Here is a 22,842-nt window from a genome sequence, read left to right on the forward strand (position 1 = left end):
GAGTGGCAACAATTCCCTCGCGAAGCCTCATAATGATTTGGTACAGATGTTAGACACAAGCGGGTTGATGGATGGATGGGGATACATACATATATATATGTACATATCATCATCATCATCCAATGGATGGATGGATGGATGAAGATATGTGATGAGTGAAATGTTCAACAAGTGGGAGTGCGTTGTGAGTAGTTGTGTGTGTGGTTGTTGGGTGGTTGGTTGGTTGGTTGGTTATGGAGATCCTTCCTTTCCTTTCCTTTCATATGAAGATGAAGACTTGACTGACTTATTCTCAAATGTTATGAATGAATTATATATTACATACATATGTATATGTGGTGGTGCGGAGGAGGAGGAGGAGGAGGAGGAGGAGGTTTTAGTGTTCCAACTTCCAACCACCTGTGGTGGTCCTGGTCCTGGTCCTGGTCCTGGTCCTCTTCCTCGTCAGGACTCTCGGTTCACGGATCCATCCTTTCCTTGTCATGGACGAAGTCTTGGAATTGCTCCGGTCGAAGCCTACAAAACAAAGGATGGCTGGAGTGGAGCGACTGCAGGTCCTTCTGGGGGAGGAAGGGAGTCTTTCGGCTACTGAGGTAGCCAACATGGTGGATGCCTCTATCGTGCTCCTGAAAGATAACAACTTTAGGGTATGCCAAGGAACGCTTCAGGCACTAGCCTCTGCCGTAGCTTCGTCAGGTGAGCATCTGAAGCTATACTTGAATGCACTGCTCGCCCCCATTGTCGAGCGCTTGGGTGATGGCAAACAGCCTGTGAGAGATGCAGCACGACGACTACTTCTTGCGCTCATGCAGGTATTACCTTGCCTACCATCTCTTTGATGCATCCATGCATCTAGAATTTATCTCGTAAAAAAAAACTTTAACCATTAGATGGATCGTGTCGAAACCAATCCTACCAAGCAGGTGCAATGATGCAATACTTGAAGTATATGTGGGTGTTAATGGGGTTGCTGAAAACAGGACTAGAGGAGAGCATTGCATATGATCACTCTGGTTTCAAGAAAGGATACCCTAATGTATGAACATGTGAAGGAATCAATGAAATGAATGTATGAAATGGGAAAGGACATCTATGAATAACCAAGTTCTATGGTTTATGCCCGTTTTGATTTGTGATGGTTTGCAATGTTGGTTCAAGCCATGAGTAGAGGGCAAACGCCCTAGAGGCGATTAATTGAAAGGGATGTACGTGAACTGCTACCTACCTCTGTCTCATCAAATCGGTAGGAGATGGCAGTGCAAATGCTGCTGCACACTTTATTATGAGATTTGAGAACATGTCCACTCCGTGTTTAGTTTACTTAAGGATTTGACCAAATATTTTGGGGCGTTCTTACCGGACATTCACAAATTTTGAGCATCTCTCCAGAGGAGTAGATGGCCAGCAGGGTCTGCGCAAGGAAAAAGTCAGACTTCTTCAGAATTTAGAAGGCATACTGAGAGGCCCTAGAGCAAGCCCAACTAGTACCCCATAGAGAGATATTGCTTAGTTCCTTGATCACTATTGGGCTCCTGCATCTCAACATGGATTATAACAAGGGAAACTGATGCTTTGTTCCTTATCATATTGGCAATATTCAAGACTAAAGTTCTGTCCAAATCTCTCCAGTCTTGTAAATTATGAAGTGTTGCCAAGTTTCTAACCCTTAGATATGATTTCATGTGACAATTGTATCAAACCACCACAATTTTGTTTCTGGTTCTTGGAACTATATATGTGCATATTGGTACCAAGTGCCAAATACCCAGCAATCAAGTAGCTAGAAATATAATTTCAGATTTGAGCATTTCGAAAATATAAGCGAATGTTTATAAAAGATCCTATACTAAGAATGACACAACAATAGAATTAGAGAGCGAGAGCATTCCTACTTTTCTGATATCTGAAACATAGGACATTTTTTTATAAAATCTCATGTAATATAATATTTTAAGTGCTATGAATGCATCCTTCTCTTACCATTTTCTGGATTCTCTCATAAGTAAACCTTGGTGACTTTTAGGTTGTTCTTGCATGTGCTCATCTGGTCATCAGGGTTATGGCATAAGTGATCTGGTGAGCCAATATCTGAGATACTCCTTGGACATCAGCAAATGTCAAATAGTCACATGGCATGGCTATTTTTCATCCATTTCTGAGCTTTGCATTATTGCTCTCATCCTATTACTTTTGGTCAGCCTATCTAATTCCCTTGCTTTTGAGCTCCCTCAGATCATAAGAAGGAATACCATTTTGATTCTGCTTCCGTCTGCAAAATACATCCTATGTGATGTGAGCTTAACATGCCCATGAAAGTGAATCATCAAAAGGAACATGGTAGGTATCTAATTTCACTTATTTCCCCTTTGTAGACATTCTGTTCTCAATGCTACTTATATAAGGATAGGTTTTCATTATCTCTCTAGTGTTCAAGCTATGTTGTAAATGAGTAATCATGGTCTAGTCTGTCTAAGAAGCAACATGGATATGCTCTGACAATGCATAATTGTTGAGATATGTTCATGTGTTGAGAGTGAAGGTCTGGTCCAATTTCTCTAGATTTCTCATCTCTGTTGATCACAATTTAGAATCTATCCACAAATGGCCTCATGATGCACAAGTACTTTGCTCTCCACTACCCAAGATGGATAGTCGTAAGGAAGGTGTTTTGAGTCCCTGATTCACTGATAAATTTTTCTGCATACTTTTTCATTGATGTAGGGCTCATATTTGGAATGCCCTGCATCTTGGACTAACTATGCTCTGTTCATTGCATTGTGTCTTTTGAATCTCTAATATCAAACTGAAAGTAAAAGGGCTTGCCTCTTTACCCAGATTTCATCGCCTACTATTATTGTAGAGAAAGCTGGAAGCCATGCATGGGCACACAAAAATTGGAGGGTAAAAGAAGAATTTGCACGCACTGTGGCATCTGCCATCAATCTTTTCGCAGTGACAGAGCTTCCATTTCAGCGCTCACTGCTGGCATCGGTGAACTATAGTTTTGGATTCTAAGAATTCATAGCTTACGTATTATTTGTTCAAAAAAATCATATGCGGCATTGTTCTTACAGGTATTGCGTCTTTTAGAAGATCCAAATAGCAATGCTAGGGATGCAGCTATGGTCTGTTTAGAGGTAGAAATTTAATATAAAATTTCTGATCATGCATACAATGATCGTTGCAAGATCTCACATTTAAGCTTCATATTACTTGTGTAAGAGGAGTCTATCACAGATTCGTAATTTTCTATCAATGCTTTTGTAACAGATATGGATGTTTGTCGTGTAAAGTTTATGATCTTGCAGTCTATGGCTGCGAGTTTAAATTTTGGAATGCCAATATATAGTTTCTGATAACTTTGTTTTATGTTTGTTTAGAATATATTTTACCCTTATGATGAGCTTGATTGAATATCCCAAAGGTGACTAGTAGCATATAGGCTTGCAACATATTTTTTCTTGGATTTTCTTGTTTTGTATGGCATCTATTCAAAGTTGTCAACATGAAATTTTAATCAAAAACAAAACTTTTGGTGTTTCTATAAATACTACATGTTTAGATTTCATGGGGCTAAAGAAATTTGTGATTGTTCTATGTGAAAGATTACGTGCAGAAGCGTTATGTGTGAACACAGCCGGCTTGGCCGGATAATAGAAAACAGATAGTTAGGTAAACACAGAGTAGGAGATAGAAAGATAGATTATATTATTGTCTTCGGAGGTCAAATATGACCTATAAGACCAAAAATATTACATTTCACGTGATACGTGTGAAAGTGAGTAGTGACTCTCGATGTTCAAGAACTTTACCAATGAATGTTGCAATCAAGTGTGCACATTGTGGTTGTGAGAGGATTTCATGCAAGGATTGGGCTTGGTCAAAGAGATGTGGAAAGCATGGTCGAATATGATCAAAGGCAGAGCATTGTATCAAAGTGTGATACTCAGACTCGTGAACATGTTTAGGGCTAAGTGTGCATAGCCGACCACTCTCATCACTTGTGCCCCAACGCCTTGTCTCACATCGCAATGCATGTGAGCTAAGTCGCATGGAAGCAATGGTTCGAATGGTAGGTAACGGTATGGGCTCTAACATGTATCGATGTGTACGGTTTCCCCGTTCCACAAAGAATATGGTTTTGTTGTTAGGTGCGACATGTGTAGAATAATGTGTGAAGCGTGAGCCTATTGTCATGATACATTGACGTTGCAAAAAGGCCTCATTTACAAAGGAATCTAGTGATGCATCATGAAGCAAGTGTCTTGCATCCCATCTATCAAACCATTTTTCTATATCTTACATCCAACCGGAACACAAAATTTTGCTTTTATGCGTCTTTTGGATCTTTTTTGCTTCCTTCCCATGCAATTCTAGGAAGTCGATGTGAGGGACTTTTTTGAACCTTAAGCATGTATTCAACAACCCTTCCCATGGCCAATTGAGTAAGCAGATAACCAAAACTTCCTTATTACAGAATGACTCAGTGCTCTGTACATACAGTGCTCACAGAGCACTTTTTATACAAGCCCTCTGACAGGGCTGACATGAAGTATTGATAGGTACTTCAATGCTCATTAATTGAGCCTGACACTAATTTGCCTATAATAGGCCTATTTACTAAAATAGGCATGTAGGCTCCCTAACGGCTTGTCGGATTCCATCCGACTTGACCAGCTGATTCGGCTTTCGGCTTACTCAGCCGATTCGGGCCTAGCCGATCGACCCATGTCTGATCCAGCTCTCGGCTTATTCAGCGGATTCGGCCCATGTTGAGCTTGTCCACTCAACATTCTTTATTGATGTACAAGAATTATCTAGCCAAAATAGAGTCACAATTTAGACTAATGACTCCTAGAGTGGCTCTTTCTTGTAGATGTTACCTGCACCTACGTAGAATATGCGTTTTTTAGAATATTCTAAACATAGAGTATTCTAAAACATATTCTAAACAATGCTTAAAATCCAACTGAATAACAAGTATTCAGAGGCATAGTTCCAAATTCCTATGCAGGAAATGTATCGAGAAGGAGGTGTGCAACTACAAAGTGAATTACAACAGCATTCAGTACGACCTACACAGGTAGCTGCATCACCAATTTGAGACAGATTCATGGCAACTCGTTTGTTATTTAACTGTTCCTGATTTTTTTATGGAAAATCTTCTTGCTAAATGGGTACTTACTGATTGCAGCTGAAAGAAATTCTTAGCAGGTTTGAAAAGATAGAACCTAAACTTGTTCCCTTTTATGATAACGTTGAAAACCAATTCGGAGCTGATTCCAAAGTACATCCACATCTAGGAAACCGTCGAAGCACTCCAAAAACCAAAGCTTTTAGCTCCGACAGCAATTCACATGGAGGTCAGTTAATTTGCTGAATAAGTTTTTTCAAAGACTTGTTCACAATCTGTAATGTGTAACCTTGCACATTCCTACCTAAGGGATGAAATATCTATCCCCTCCCCTCAACCCCATCCATATAATCATTCAAAGTATGATATAATCTCAAATGTGAGCTATTGTGTCCAAGTCCCATGAATTTGCAGCTGCATCCATGCAAGCAAATCGCCCAAAGAACTTGCTGAAATTCTGTGGAGGGTAACATGTTTGTGAGTGATGCATGCAGGTAAATGCATGTTATTTAAAGTATTAAGGTTAAATGGCAAGAATACTGGAGGTATCCAATCGTCAATATACTAGGGACATCTTCTGCTACTTGAATGGAGGAACTTCCTTTTAAATTAATTTCTGCATTTTTCAATACTAATCTCAACATATTAAAGGCATATCACAGTAGTCATATTCTGTCTTTTTATCTTTTTTTTGTAGCGTCATCCTAATTCTGCTGCTCTAGCCATATTGATTTCATGTAGTTCCTATTTATTTTGGGTCTTCCATGGGATTGTTCAAGCTCTTTGGGAAGGAATTATGCCTCTATGTAGAGTGATGGAGTACAATAATCAAAGATATAGAGAGAGCCTCTTGAGGGAGAGGATGCACACACTAATCCACCTAAGCAGCGCCTTGACAGATTTTTTCTGTATTGGTACTACTAGGATGCTCCACATGGTGTGTACAAGCGAACGTCTTGGCCAAAGTGGAAGAATCAAGAGAATTAAAGTCATTTCTCTTTGTTGTGGACAGTGCCGTCACAGGGACTAACTGGGACCATGATTTCAATGTGCATATTCTTCAAAGCCACCATTATATGATTCCCTGCTTGTCTTACTGAACTTTCCATTTCGGATCACCCCATGATGGATATTGTCAGAGAGCCACAATTTCAGCATTAATGGTCAGGCAGCAAACGTGATTAATGATTACATTTGAAACTTTTTGGCTTTATAAAGCTAGAATAGAAATATGTTTTTCTTTCGTGACTTACATTGAATGGTTGGCATAAAGAATTGTAATCTTTAGTGACATAAAATATCTTTCTTTCTTTATATTCTCTGATACCATATGACACTATTCTTTCTTCAATCTTGATATATAATTTTATCATCTCAAAATTTGATTCAAATCTAGAAACCACTGCATAATCCAGCATTGATAATGTGTATCTTAGAAATGTATATAATTGTTGCATCAGTTTTGTAGGAAGAAGATAAATTTGAGCCTATTGGTGTAGAATGTTTTAATTGCTCCTTTACATCCTTAATTTTGTTTATATATATGGGATGTTGGTTAGCTAAAAGAACTGGAGTTTTTGTTTGAAGGTGAGGGCGACACATCAGACAAACCTGTGGAACCTGTTCGAGTTTGTTCTGAAAAGGAATTGACCAAAGAGATGGAAAACATTTCTGCTATGCTTTCATCAGAGCAAGAATGGCTAGTAAGGATGGCTGCTATGCAAAGAATAGAAGGCCTTACAGCTGGAGGTCAGTTTCTCATGTTGGAATTCCTATGGATTGTTGTGACGTCTTGTTCTTTATTGGTTTCTTTCATTGTGTATAGGTGCGCCTGAATATGCTTGCTTTCCTTCACTTCTCAAGCAATTAGTAGGTCCACTAAATCTTCAACTTGCTGACCGAAGATCAAGCATTGTGAAGCAGGTCTGTGCTGCATAGTGCTTCCTAAAGTTTTAATGGAGAGCTTAATTACATTGTCTATAATCTCAAGCTCCAAGAATAGTATGCCATATATAATTCATAATCTATTATAGATTATCTCATGGTCATAATATTACTAAAATAGGATAGTATGTAATCTATGATCATACGAACCCAAAAAAACGACAACACTGGTAGCTGATTCACATTTCAAGTGGAAGGCTAATCCTATGAAAGCATGCATTGAACTGTGACTAGTAAAGCTGTTTTCTTGTGTTTGCAATACTTCATACAACGAAGATTCTTGTATTTTTTTTAAAGCTCTGTAACAGAAGTTAAGCGACTTGATAGCCTAATTTGGATCTTGTCCTAAAATACCTGGACATATGAAGATCATTAAATATAGTTGCAGATGTATGCTTTTGTAGAGCCTATATTTGGTTATTTAGGTGACTATTCAACTTCTTAATACTTTCATAGATAAGTGACAGATTTGGCAGCTCTAAAAGCCAAAGTACTTATGACAGATTCAACTTGTTATGAATTGTTTTCATCTATTTGTAGGGCCAGCCTCCAAGTTATTTTACTTATTTGCTATAGACTTCCTCTTCCTCTTTCTCGACCTTCAAATGTTGTGTGATTCACGGGTATGGCCACTATAATGCTATATTTTTACATGTCACAGGATGTATTTATCATCAGACTCAAAAAAATTACGATTCTGCTTGGTAGGAGGATGACCTACTATAAGGTTCTATTTGTACACTTTCCACGGGATGGGTTTACTATTTATTCGATGAATACACATGACAGAGGATAGGTGATGCACCTTGGATATATGGATATTCATCTGTCTCTTGGATAGAGATGCACCATTGGATTCATCCTCACGTCCTTTGGAGATGGAGATAAGTAGGTATAAAGATGTACCTCCCAAGCAGAGGACATCTGTTATGCCATACAGAACTGGAGTCCGAGAAAGAAAGAAGAAAGATATATAAAGGTCTTTTAAGAAACCAAAATGGCCTATAAGACCAAACAAGAGGTTACATCTTTAGTGTTGTCTCATTGTTGAGAACAAATCAAAATAAAATAAATGTTACTAAGTAAACATAAAAGTAAATAAAGAATCTTGTTATCGGCACATGTAAGATTCTCAAGTCATATATATTAAGGTCTTTTAAAGGCCAAAATGGCCTATAAGACCAAACACGGAATTTCATCTGAAGTGTTGTCTTTGAAAGACCGTTAACATAGGTTGATCTAGAATGGAGAGGTCTCTGAAGCAAGGGGAGCACTTGCGATGGCGGGAGATAATGACCTTTATTTGTCAATGACAAGGGTGGTGAGATCGTGGTCCATGGGGCCGGGGCATATGTGCACGACAAATTGCTATTGCCCGACCTATTGTAATCCCTTTGTTATGTGCTGGTTGGGAGCCCATTTGTGTAGCCCTTGATTGACTTCTAGCATTTGTGTGATGGGGAAAAAGAAAGTTGTGATTGTTCTTTGTGGATGAGCTTGTGCGGCTGTACTGTTGTCCTTCAACAACTTTTTCCTATGTCTCTTGAGTTCCAGCAAGAAAAGTCATAGGCACTGTTGGTCCTCATATTCCATTACCTTGCATAGTGGGCCAAGACCTTGTTTAAAGAGGCAATGGTGTCTCCTTATTTCATAAGACCTCCCTCTTATTTCATAAGACACTACAGTGGCAAACATAGTGTTCGTTGGATTCCACTCCTTGATGGCACAATTGGCAAATTATTTCTTCTAGAGGTATTCATGCATATCTACCTACCTCAATCTCTAACTGATGTGATGAAGTTTGCAGCTTCTCTATCACACTGCGCAACACATAGGATAGATGTATGTCAAGATGACTTGATTCGAGTATGCTGCCACATTGCTTATTGAGAGATCTGAGTATGTTTTCACTACCTTTTTTGTGAGGGATTTGAACCATTTTGCTAAGTCATGGGCTTCTTTGATCAAAGTCCTTTGGACCGTTTCTACTAGAGATACGTAGTGAGTCTCTCCTAAAGAGTAGCCTCTTGACAGGACCTTAGAAGATGTGGTTTATCACATTGAAGATGAAGCTTGCATTGGATGATTACTGTTAGAGATTATTTCTAATGTAAGCTTAAGACAAGGAATAGATGATAGATAGTAAAGAAAGAAAGAAAGAAAGAAAGAAAGAAAGATATATTAACGTCTTTTAAGAGGCCAAAATGGCCTATAAGACCAAATAAGAGATTACATCTTAAGTGTTGTCTCGTCTTTGAGAACAAATCAAAATAAAATAAATATTACACAGTAAATATAAAAGTAAATAAGATGAAAAGAAAAGAAACGAGGGAATCTGGTTTTTGGCACATGTGAGATTCTCAAGTTAGGTATATTGTAGCTTTTGTCTTCGAAAGAAAGAAAGATGTATTAACGTCTTTTAAGAGGCCAAAATGGCCTATAAGACCAAATAAGAGATTACATCTTAAGTGTTGTCTCGTCTTTGAGAACAAATCAAAATAAAATAAATATTACACAGTAAATATAAAAGTAAATAACATGAAAAGAAAAGAAATAAGCGAACCTGGTTTTTGGCACATGTGAGATCCTCAAGTTAGGTATATTGTAGCTTTTGTCTTCGAAAGATCTCTAGCATAGGTCTATCCAGAATGGAAATGTCTCCAAAGTGAGGGAAGCACCTACGATGGTGGGAGATAATGGCTTTTATCTATCGATGACAAGGGTATCGAGGTCGTGGTCCATGGGTACGAGGCCTACGTGCACAGCAAATTGCCATTGCCTGATCAAATGTAACCCCTTTGTTATGTCCTGGTCTGAAGCCCATTTGTGTATCCCGGGGTTGACTTCTAGCATTAGGAGTGATGGGGCTAAAGAAAGTTGTGATTGTTCTTTGTGGATGAGCTTGTGTGGCTGTATTCTTCAACAACTTTTCCCTATGTCTCTTGAGCTCTAGCAAGAAAAGTCCTAGGCATCGTTGGTCCTCGTATTCCATTACCTTGCGTAGTGGGCCAAAGCCTTGTTTAAAGAGGCAATGGTATCTCCCTCTGATTTCATAAAAGACACTACAATGACAAACATAGTGTTCTTCAGATTCCACTCCTTGATGACACAATTGGCAAATTCTCTCTTCTAGAGGTAGTCGTGTATATCTGCCTACCTCAATTTGTAGCTGATGTGATGAAGTTCGTGGTTGCTCTATCACACTACGCAATGCATAGGATAGATGTATGTCCATATAAGGTGGCATGATGACAAATCCATCCTCCGATGTATGTAAGAAGTGTGTCTTATAGTGGGCCATCCTTGTACCAAGTGGTATTTTGGGGCTGATCCATATTATCTTGTTTTCTAAGTTAATAATATCAGTTCAGATCACTCTATTCTTTTCCACTTTGGTCATATTTAGATGGGGACAGTCCAAGCTATATTGGAACGGGGGTAGTGCATTTATATTCGTGCCATGTGACTCGAACCATTGCTGCATTTCAGCATACCAACAATGAGTGTCTCCATTTTCAGCTAGTTGTTTTGATGGCATAAGTGCCAACCTTGGGTACCTTCGTTTAGTGAGCTCCCAAAGACGTTGGATAAATGTCACTGATCGGAACAACGCCTTGGTTATTATAGGTGCCGCTCCCATCTCTGCCCGGATTATATCGTGGGGCACCGATGCTTTGCTCCTTATCATGCGAGCAATCATTGACACTAAAGGTCTCTCTAAATCTTTCCAATGATTTGCCTTGTTAAGATTTGGTCCCCATGTCTCTACTCCATAGAGAAGAGTTGGCGTGACAAGTGTATCAAATAACCATAGCTTAGTCCGTGGCTCTTGGAACTGTAAATATGCACATTGTCTCTCGAGAGCACCAAGGGCTGCATATGCACAAGAAAGTAGGGCACAAGCGGCCTCCTATAAGGAGAACCTAGGTCCTGTAAATGTTACTCCTAGGTATATATGTAGGAGCGTGTGTATTCCACCTTTTCCTCTCCCAAGAAGAATTCTAGTTCTGATCTTGTTACCCATGCTTGGGTGGTGTTAAACACCATCGCTTTAGTTTTATTCATGTTGATTGACAAACCTTTGTCCGTACAAAATAGTTTTAAGGCATTTAGATGTCTTTGTAGTCCCTCCGGAGAGTCAGAAATCAACACAATATCATCAGCATATAGTAATATTTGTATAGCTATACCTGCTAGGTATGCTCTGGAACCCCCAAATCTCTCTATGTACTGTGATACCTCATCTATATAGAGACCGAAGAGTGTGGGGGATAGTGGGCATCCTTGCTTCACGCCAATTGTGCTAGCCACCGCCTTTGACAAGCCCTTAGAAGACCGCACTTTTCCTAACACAGATTCATAGAGTGCATAGATTTCCCATTGCATATCTATAGGAACACCAAGGGCCTCTAGCCGCTGCATAAGCTGAGCACGTGGCACTATGTCAAAGGCTTTTTGGAAATCCACAAAGCAACAATAAATCCTCTTATCGTCGGCTCTGCCCTCCTCAATAAGGGCCCGGAGGGTGAATATGTGATCCAAAGTTGTGAACCCCTTCCGAAAGCCTGCTTGTCCAATTGAACTCCCAAAGTTCTTCAAGGGGTGCGAAAGGATCCAAATCTAGCATGCCATTGTATACACCACAACAATACACATCAATTGTCTCGCGAGTGAATAGATACTTAGCCAACCCACTCTCCTTAGCATATACATCCTTTGTGCATCCATCCTTTACCTCAAAGCGTAGATATGCATGATTAGTTGCCAAGCTAATAGGTCTTCCCGATATAGTGAACACTTTTATTTCAGGTATAAGAGATGGAGATCCCATTAGATAATCGATTGTGCTTGCACCCCCTTTTGGGTTCCAACATGTCAAAGCATCTGATCCAGGCCATTGTGACAAGCCATTATATATCACAAATCCATGCGCGCTTCCCAAGGCTAGAAAGTGTTTTCCATATTCAGTTATAGCACTCATATCTTAAACTTGTCGCATAGAAGATGAAGCTTGCATTGGAGGATTACTATTATAGATTATTTCTAATGTAAGCATAAGATGAGGAAATAGATGATAGATAGTAAAGAGAATGAGAGAGAAAGAAGGGTGCCAATGCACCCGACCACCCCAAACGAAGGGATTGAGACAGACCCGACCCTTGAACGGTATGCCATACCACCACAATGCTATCAAGTCATACCTAGTACTGGTGTGCACTCGCCACAATAGTTTGTTCACCACACAATCAAAGTCTCTATGTCGTTGAATAATGTGTCTAATGAGGATAGCTAGGCCTCATATTTATAGCTAGACCTAAGGCCCACATGCATATTCACACCTGGCCTCTTTATGGGTTATCTCAATTCCTAGGATTAAAAGGTGTCCTCTCTTCTTTACACTCTCGATTAACCTTCACACTTTTATCCTTGTGTGTAGAATATTATTGTACAAACTACCACTGGATAAATTATGGTTATGCACGTAACATACTGCTCTCTTGAAAACATTGCACTCTTGCAATGAAAAGTTAGGGAAGTTAGTTTTAATGGTGTTTTCTCATTCCCATGGAACATCTTTAATGGTTTCATCAAGTAGTTCTTGTTCAAAGTAAGATAAATAATTTGTGAGACTATTGATATAATAAATGTGAATTTCCGAATCAACTAGACAATAAAATAAAGTAGAACAAGACAAGTCGGATACCAATGGAGAGGAAACAATTGAAGGAGATTGTTTTTTAACACATTGAATAAAATGGGTATAATTGTTTAGTGTAAACATTATTGAATGGTGAACCCAATCAATAGATAAAGAACAATTTTTCTTAAGGAACTAGGGATAACCCCGTATCCATCGGTGATATGAAGATTCATTACATGGAAATCTACTTTTTCTACAAAAGTATTATTTTGCTCTTCCATCACCCAAGTGCACCTTCTAGGTGTAATCACTTTTGGAGGGTTGGATTCACAATATTTGAACCGAATGATCATTCATGAAATTATGTGAGATCTATTTATATACCCGTTTGCACATAGTAAACCATTGGGTCCCAATATATGGTGAGGGAAAGAGCATTTACATTTACTTAAATGATGTGCATAGACCTCAAGGACTTTAAGAAATTGAGCTTTATGGTTAGCTACTTTGTTTTTATTGTCGTGCTCTTTGCGTTGGAGCTTTCGACATTGCTCTTTTGTGTGACCCTTCTTTTTGCAAAACTCACAAAAAGGATTTTGTCACTTGAAATCACAATCCAGAAATTCCTTGGGTGTCATGCGTTTCCTAGCGAATTGCGACTGCTGTGATGGCCACCATGAGATGGCTAGGCTTGAACTTGTGACCTGTGTACATACGTCAAGGACTTAACCATTAAGCTATCTTATATACATATTTATTACATTGTAACATAATATCATAATTGGTAGAACCCTAGAACATTCTAGAACTTCACGGAACATTCTAGAAAACCCTAGAATGAAGCCACCTATAAAATGAAGCCACCTCACTCTTGTCGAACCATTCCAGTTGAAATTGTTAGAACTAAAACAAGTTAGCAATAGAAAGAGCAAAAGAAAGAGTGATTGATGAACGGATAGATGAGATAGCGGTGGATAGAGTGAGCAAGAGAGAATGAGAGTAACTATGAAAGGAAATATGTATTCAGATAAAGAGATACAAGAGAGAGCTTACTTGGAGAACTCGGGAACCTGCTGAGAATTTAGCCAATGCTTCAGATGTGGTCAAAGAAATTCATCGTCAATACCCCAACAAACATAGTTCTAACCATGACGACTTTTACGAGTCGTCATTTTAGGAGGGGGAAGTGTGATGGCTATGCTTGAACATGTGACCAATGTGTACATATGTCAAGGACTTAACCATTAAGTACTCATATAGATATTTCTTACACTGTAACATAATATCATATTTGTAAAACCCTAGAACATTCTAGAACTAGAACTTTCGAGAACATTTTAGATACCATAGAATGCTCCATGATCCACTATATAATGAAGCTCACTCACTCTTGTCAAACCATTCTGGTTCAACACCAATCCCAAGTCCTCCAAGTAAGCTCTCCCTTGTATCTCTTTATCTTAATACATATTTCCTGTCATAGCTACTCTCTCTCATTCTCTTGCTCACTCTATCCACTGCTATCTTGTCTCTTCGTTCATCCATCACTCTTTTTTGCACTCTTTCTACTTTTATATTGTCTCAATTCTGACAACTGCTTATTTCCAGGTGCTTCAAGTTTATTATGGTACTTCTTTGAGTGCGTTGATATGGAGAACAATTTCAACGGCCTCTTCGAAAAATTTTGGATCCTTATCATGCACTATCCAATGATAGTCCAAATTCGGGATGTCATTGACAAAACAAGCAATTAACCAATTGTCCCCTTCAAGACCCGAGTTTTGAATTTGGGTTCTAGCATGGTGAACATAATCCCCGAGTTTTGAATTTCCAGCTAGAGAGGTTTTAGTGCTTGTGCCGCCTCAGTATGGTGGAGGTTGTAGAAATTGACCCTCGAAAACTGTGACAAAATATGTCCAAACCCTTGATATCAAAGATATACTATGTTTGATATTAAGTTCAATCAAGAGGAAGAAACCTACAGCATTATAGTTGCTCATAGTTATTTCAGCCGTGTGATCTTCCAATATGCTAGATTCAACAATTCTCATTCTATACACTTCTTTTTAGCTGATTGGCCCATAGTAGGCATCTGGTTCACCCCTCTGGATATCAGCACCATGACATTCAACTTGAATGGTTTTAACTTCAAGCAATCTGTGTTGATTGCCAAGGTTGTGTGTTTGTGGGGTGGGAAGAGACGTTCATACTCAGCTACCAAATTTGTTCTATATACAGTTGGTGCTTCCATTTTCCTTTTATTAGCTGCATTATCTACAGATTTCTATGGAATGGAGACACCCTCCTTCGACATTCAGGCCTCGTCTCGTAAGGAAAGTGGAGATAACGAAAGTTTGTTACTATTTTAAACCCCTCCACTTAAAATTTTATCTTACTGAATGAACCTCTTTTATTTATAAGGTTATTGTGAATAAAAGTATCCATAGTATCTATGTCAGTTTAACCTTGTGTTTTCAAGAATACAAACTTCTTAGATGATCCTGCTGGTTTGGTCTATATTTTTTAAGATATAATCTCTTGTTCAGTCTTATATGCCATTTGCTTCCTAAAGACGTTGGTACATTGTTAAACCAAATTGGAACTAGCACAGAATGCATAGACTAAGTATTCTATATTATAGACATGCAAAAGATGAATTCATTTATTTAGTTTTGATTTGTTGTTCTCAAAGATGAGACAACACTGAAGATGTAATCTCTTGTTTGGTCTTATAGGCCATTTTGGCCTCGTAAAAGACATTAATATATCTTTCTTCCTTTCTTTACTGTGTGGAACCTTAATTCTGAGGTGGTCTGAACCTTTAAATAGTCATTGAAATTATGAGGGGATCTGAACCTTTACATGGCATCTTGTCTATTAATTTGATAACTTGAACCTTTTATATGAATATGTATCCTTGTGGTTGTATTGAAATTATGTTTATCTGCAGAGTTGCCATTTACTGAATCTATTATCCGAGGAGCTGTTGGGTGATTTTGAACAATGTGCTAAAGCTTTTATTCCTGTCAGTAACAAATCGTTGATGTCAAAAAAAAGCTTTTACTTCATCTTTTTGGGTCAATGCATGGTGTGAGTTTTGTTTTCTTTGTCTCCAGGCACTATTGAAACTTGTGGTCATCACAGTATCAGTTATTGCAGAGTCGTCAGACAACTGCATCAAAACTGTAAGTATTATGTTGCTTATTTTTATCAGTATGCCTGTTGAATGTACACAGCACTTAAAACTTCTCTAATATCATTCTATTATCTACAGTTGCTGAGAAATTGTCGTGTTGCTTGTATTGTGCCTCGCATCATAACCATGGCAAAAAGTGACAGGAGTTGTGTTTTACGGGCAAAGTACCGAACTTCTAGTTAATCTTACTTATGTACTTGTTGGTATGGCTTTTGAAACATGTTGGCTTGTGTGGCAGATGTTGTGACTATGCAGTCCTAGTTTTGGAACAGTGGTCGGATTCACCAGAAATACAGAAACTGGCAGATATCTATGAAGACCTTATCAAGTGCTGTGTAGCAGATGCTATTAGTGAGGTATGAGGAAAAAGATTTTGAAATAACCCTTAACTCTGCTCATTGCTAATGTTTCTGACGATGTGAAGGTTTTTCTACATATGACATGATCAGAGTCTACTATTGTACTGATGTACACTTTCATGCTTCTGAAGGTTCGTTCTTCAGCACGGGTATGTTACCGGGTATTTTCCAAATGTTGGCCTGATCGTGCACGCAGATTATTTGCAAGTTTTGATTCTGTAATCCAGAAGGTATGTGAATCTCAAAAAATCTTTTATGGCGCCTGTGTCAAGTCAAGTAATTTTGTTCATCATAATGAGTAACATGCATAATATTGTTATTCAATGCAATATGAATGTTCTATCTTTAAGTATGATTCAACATCCATGAAATATGTCCTTTTATGTAACCGGTGTGTAATATGCTACCACGATCCACAATAACAATGTAGATTGATTGATTGCAGCTCCTCAATGAGGAGGATGGGGGTATCCACAAAAGATATACATCACCTTCCTTGCGTGACAGGGGTGTTCAACAGCAACACCATTCAACATCAGCTACAGCTGGTGCTCAATCTGCATCTGCTGGAAGTCAGTTAGTATCATTGAGATCTGCTCCTATTGTTCCAATAGAAAAACCTGGTAGCATTTTGACCACTCAGAAAGAACCTTCAGGGAGAATCTTGGAGAGTGTACTACAGGCTAGTCAACAGCAGGTGAATGCAATTGAGACGATTCTTGAGGGAATGGATATGTTGGAGAAGAATGATTTATTAAGTGGTCGATCTAATGGAAAAGAACAAGGTAAATATTTTCAAAGAGTTTTGTGAGTTGCTAAATTTTATAACAGTTATTTTGATGATTTCGCAACCGCTTTACAGAAATTGAAACAAGTTTAGTGGATTACATAATTTCTCCCTAAAATTCATGGTGTGGGTACAGCCAGTAGAAGTTACACAAGAATACATGCTTCAACCACTGCATCACAGGTTAGTGTTGATCCTCCTTCAGCACGAGATCCACCTTTTCCAGCATCCACTCCAATGATTCAACAGGTTGATATCCGCAATTCTTTCACTGCTAATCCAACAAGTTACCTGAGAGGCATTCAAGCTGGCAACCCTGTACCACCTAGTGCTAATAATATAGGAGCCATACAAACCAGCACTGCTGATATTGTTAGGAGTACATTCTCAAACGGAAACACTACAGCATCAATTCTCCCGTTGCATTCTTCCAAATGGGTGCCCATCAATTCAGACGCCTATTACAATGAAAATTGTCATAATTCAATGCCAGGTTTTCAAAGATCTTCATTAAGGAACACAACATCAACACGATCTTCTAGCAGGAACAGTTTGGAAGAGGCACAGCTTCCATTTAGTGATGCATATAACTACATGGATAGTTTATTGTCTATGAATGATGCTTTGTCAGAAGGTTCCAGTCCAAATGCAGACTGGTCCGCAAGAGTTTCCACATTCAGTTATTTGAAGCAACTTCTACAGCAAGGTCCAAGAGGTGTTCAGGACATACTGCAAAACTTTGAGAAGATTATGAAACATTTTTCAATGTATTTAGATGATCCACATCATAAAGTTGCACAAGCAGCACTAACTACTCTAGCTGAACTTATGCCTGCTTGCTGCAAGCGTTTTGAGTGTTACTTAGAAAGGATAGCCCCTCACATTTTCTCACGTTTGGTAGACCCTAAAGAGTCCATTCGGAAATTGGCTACTGTTGCACTAGAAACTGTGGGCAATCTCTATAGCATTGACTCTTTGTTGCCTGCTCTATTGAGATCAATTGATGAACAAAGGTCACCCAAAGCAAAGATTGCTGTTATTGAATTTGCAGTAGCTACTTTTGCTAAGCTCGCGATTAACGGTGAAGCTGCAGCTGGAAATAACTTATTAAAGATGTGGCTTGCTAAACTTTCCCCCCTTGCGAATGATAAGAATGCTAAACTCAAAGAAACAGCTGTTAATGGCATTATATCTGTCTATACACACTTTGACTCTTCCACAGTTCTGAATTTTATCCTTGGTCTTACTATTGAAGAGCAAAGTAGCCTTCGGCGAGCTTTAAAGCAATACACTCCAAGGATAGAAGTGGAGCTGATGAACTTTTTGCAAACTAGAAGCCAGAGATCTAGGTCAAAGATGAACCACGATCAATTTGATGCTTCTCCTACTTCAGATGATAACTATGGATTATCATTGGCAAGCAAAAATCCTTCTGCCATTCAAAATCAACCGCGAGGAAGTTACTCGTCTTCTATTGGTAATGAGGGGATGAGGAAGTGGAGTAGTGTGAATCTTGGAGAATCTGCACAATATGGAGTAGTTACTGATTCACATGAATCAATGATGCCTGCCAGGTCTAAGAATGATAGAAATGTTCTTGATTTAAGTCCAGAGGGTAGGCTTGGTCAACCATCAACTATGGTGCATAACAGTATCGAGGCAAAACAAGAGTATGGTAATGCCACGTTGACACAGGTAATTGCACAACATCATCCAAATAATATCTGTCCTGGTGCAGCTGCACAACAAGGGAAAAAGATGAATGAACAAACTCTTGACAATGGTTTTCAGCAAAAATCCAGTAAAAACCTCTCTCCAGAAGGTATAGCTGCAAGCATACCAGCGTGGTTAGACCAGGTATATTGCTTTATTCATTGCTAATGGAAGCATTAGTTTATGCACTAACCTTCTCTGTACCCTGTGCAGTTATCATCTGGATCTGATGAGAAGGCAGTTGGAAAAAAATGGTCTGCCTTGCAGGAATTTCTTCGACTATCCAAGGCCAATGCAGCTTCCATATGGACACAGGTTGACCCATTTATAATATTCTCTATTTCTACCATCGATGAACTATCATAAACAGTTGAAATTTTGGTCTTTTAGAGGTTACGTGTACGTGTATGTGCATGTGTATATGCATGTGCATACAATCTGGTATATACAAGCTACAGTCTGTAGTAGGGTGGTAGCTCTATAAGTAGGGCGATAAGGTATGCAATGAACCATTGAGGTGTGACCGTATATAGAAGTACATGTGTCATACTCAAGGACTCTATGGAAGTATCTGACCAGCTCCATGGAGTATGGATCAACACGGTTTAGATGACAGATTTCATTATGTGAAAAGTGGGTGGTTGTCAGGTATATGTGTAGTGAGCCTTCCAAATGCTATGTTTTAAGTAAAACACTCTGCCAACCAAACTCTGTTTGTAGGAGGCACCAATTTTACTAGCTGAACATCGTAGGGAAATTTCAACTCGGCTTAATCATAGGTTTCCCATGCCTTCATCTCAATCCCGTAAGCCGAGTAAATGTGTGATGGTTCTTTGTGCACATAGTTGTATATCAAACCCGTTGAACTTTTGAAAAGTGTACTAATTATATGCAGGAAGTTCATTGGAAAGGCTGACTTTAAGATAATGTTCGCAGTTTCTTAATCAAATTTTAACAGGCCTGATTGAGGCTATTGATGATGTGGATCCATCAGTTAGGGAGCTTGCCCTACTGACTGTATTGGAGATGTTAGGAAATCAGGTTGCTACATATTGTTATTTTTCTCCCCATTTTTTATATACTGTTCTTCTTATTTTTTAATTGCATTTCTTCAGAAGGAGATGCTGGAGGATTCTGTAGAGGTGATGCTTGAGAAGCTGCTTCATAGTACTCGAGATCTAGTAACCAAGGTATGTCTTTATTTTGCAAACCTTGACACTGTTTTGTAATCATTGTTGGGATGTCACCTAACTAGTAGTGGACACTGGATACATGCTGGAGCAGGTTGCTGCAACTGCTGAACGTTGCCTTTCATTGGTTCTATCTCAGTATGATCCATATCGTTGTCTTTCGGTTAGCTTTCTTACCTGTGTTCACTCATTGGGAATGTGACGTGTACTGCAATTGAAAGCTAACCAGGGTTTATGCTGCATCAGGTGGTGACTCCACTTTTGAATAGTGAAGATGAGAAGACACTTGTAACATGCATCAGATGTATCACAAAGGTTGTATTCTCATATATTTACATTTCCCTAAAACAGCATTAGTCTTGATTGATTGTGTAAGATTACATTGAAGAAGGGAATAGAAAGCTTCATTCCACATCAAAGTGAATGAGATAGATAAAAAATTAGGTGTTGCATTATGAATCAAGATAAATAATGAATTTCTGGATTGAACTTTTTTCCATTTCTCTCTATTCTCAGCTTGCAGGCAGACTTCCATCCAAGGATTTAATGGAACAATTGCCATCTTTTCTACCTGCACTGTTTGATGCTTTCGGCAACCAAAATGCAGATGTGAGGAAGGTAAGTCTTTCAAAATCTAGCCATCTTACTTCCGTTCCTCTATAGCTTAAGATCAATTCTAGTCTTTGCATATGCAGACCGTTGTATTCTGTCTAGTAGACATATATATTGTCCTCGGAAAAGCTTTCTTACCCTACTTGGGGCGGTTGAGCAGTACACAATTGCGGCTTGTTACTATATATGCTAACCGCATTTCAAAGGTATTAGGTTATTTCGGTTACAGAATTGATTTTGAATATCTATCTGATTGTATTTCGTTTGTGTTGATAAATGTGAACATGAAAGCAGGCCCGATCTGGAGCACCTCTGGATGCGTAGCATGGTCATAGAAAGCCAGCACGTCATTTCTATTTCTGCACTGATTCTCTAAAATCCCTTAGCATTGTCATTCGATGATTTTGCGCATTAGATAGAATGGCTCATAATCCCTGCATGACTTTGGACATTTGTATACTATTTTTGCATACATAATTGTACTCGTAAGGCATGTAATTGAAGCGGTTTGAAAGTAAAGTGTATATACAAATGAGGTCAACAATATTCCTGAGAATCTCAATTCTAAATGTACAGCAAACAATGATATTTTTGAAGTTTGTTTGTTAAAGGGGGTATGTGGGTTCGTTTATTTTCTGACACATTGATGTCCCAAAGGTAAAATCTGCACCAAAGTTTTTATTGTGTTAAAACAAGTTTTAGTCCATATTGCATTTTTTGGATGGTTACTCCATGCAATTCAGGTGTACAGATGCTTTAAATTTGTTGTGAATGTTGCAAATAGTGCTTGTGTATTGTTGAGTAATGTTGTAACTGTTCACCACCTACCAACTTAAATTTCTTCCCTTTATTTTTGTTTTTATTTCATCTTGTTTTTGTTCTTGATTATTTTAATTGGATTACCATTAGTGAATCTTACTTGCTCATATTTAACCTTTTATTTTTCTATTTCTCAATTAATCACACTAATGACCATTCCATGTGATGCTAATTATCCATTATTGCTAATCGATCATTATACATCTTAAATTTATTCTCTTCCCAATATAATCCAGATATAATCCAGTCATTCGAAGAGAATATAAATACCATTTAAGAGCTTCAAGTGCATCTCGAAGAATCTCATAAAAACTCTTCAAAGTTTGCATAAACCACATTTAATGTCAACTAATTGATAATTGATTCTCTTAGAACCTTTTAAGAGACACTTTTTGGTTTATTCATTCATCAACCGGAAGAAGTGGTAAATAGGGTTGCAAGAGAAGGATTAGATGTGGCAAAACTCATGTAACATGTTATCACATTGATTTTATATGCAAATGATTTGGTTGATAATATACAATGTTTACTTAGAGCATCATAAGCACTTTGCCAAACATTGGGCAACTCTAGATTTTGATAGCCCAAAATTGATACCAATTTGGATGATCTAAGTATCTTGGTGTTGATGTACTATCCACAAAGTTATCATCTATTGGAGAATCAATGCAACCAAAGTAATACTCATGGATGGTAAGTGAAACTATTGTTATTTGATGTCTGCCATTCCGAAATGGTGATTTGATATCTATATGATAAATCAACCAAAGGTTTCTTGTACATCGAACCCTTCAACTTCATAGGATCTCTTGCATTACTAGCCTACCCTTGAACTTCTCTGAAGAATTGTAGGATTTATATTTTACTTCACACCCAATTCCCATGTGCCATTCTTCATGATGTTGTATTCTAAAAGCATCGCCTCTTTCCACTTTAGGTCGGAGATGGCTTTCTCCACCAAGTTTGGTTCGCTCACAAAGCCTATGATGTTGACCATCAAAGCCATGTTGACGATGTGTGGTAGGTTCTTCATTGCACCTCGATTCTTCCTTATCTTTGAAATCCATCATTCAAAGTTTTAGGAAACTTGATTCGAGGATTAAGATCATCAAAAAGTTGTTTAGCACACTTAGATAGTTTCTTTGTTTGTGGAACTACAATACCCGTTACAGCAGTGAACCTGATGTTGAGGCTCACACACGATCTTTTCTTAATGTCTGGAATGCGAACCATGTGTCACAGCGGCTCCCGGAGGCCAACGTCAATGCCTCTAAGATTGTGGAGTTTGGGCATACTCTCGACGGACAAGCAACGTGGTGGCATTCACAGCTCGATCTCTCGACTTTCACGACTTTCGACCAGCTCCGCACGACGTTCCTTCGACTGTTTCACCGGAGTGTTCCACAACGCGAAATGATTGGTCAATTCTACTCTAGCCAGTTGTTCA

The 22,842-nt window shown here is 38.6% G+C and overlaps 1 protein-coding gene across 1 annotated transcript; it reads left to right on the top strand.

Annotated features, from left to right (window-relative positions):
• The first annotated feature begins 482 nt into the window (after window positions 1-482).
• LOC147866268 (CLIP-associated protein-like) lies at window positions 483-21,132 on the top strand. The gene is made up of 22 exons (XM_087316638.1): window positions 483-812; window positions 2,836-2,991; window positions 3,075-3,137; window positions 5,015-5,083; window positions 5,195-5,363; window positions 6,722-6,883; window positions 6,960-7,057; window positions 15,670-15,744; window positions 15,836-15,904; window positions 15,994-16,079; window positions 16,154-16,271; window positions 16,406-16,504; window positions 16,720-17,059; window positions 17,198-18,918; window positions 18,988-19,089; window positions 19,711-19,815; window positions 19,890-19,964; window positions 20,059-20,127; window positions 20,211-20,279; window positions 20,481-20,582; window positions 20,660-20,782; window positions 20,871-21,132. Exons 1-22 carry the CDS (start codon window positions 483-485, stop codon window positions 20,898-20,900), a joined length of 4,230 nt encoding a protein of 1,409 aa, XP_087172764.1. The 3' UTR covers window positions 20,901-21,132.
• The last annotated feature ends 1,710 nt before the right edge of the window (window positions 21,133-22,842 follow it).

Source organism: Azolla caroliniana, unplaced genomic scaffold, assembly GCF_043228905.1.
Source record: "Azolla caroliniana isolate FFs.n. ecotype wild unplaced genomic scaffold, voAzoCaro1.0.p SCAF_3, whole genome shotgun sequence".
In the NCBI taxonomy this organism is placed as follows: Eukaryota; Viridiplantae; Streptophyta; class Polypodiopsida; order Salviniales; family Salviniaceae; genus Azolla; species Azolla caroliniana.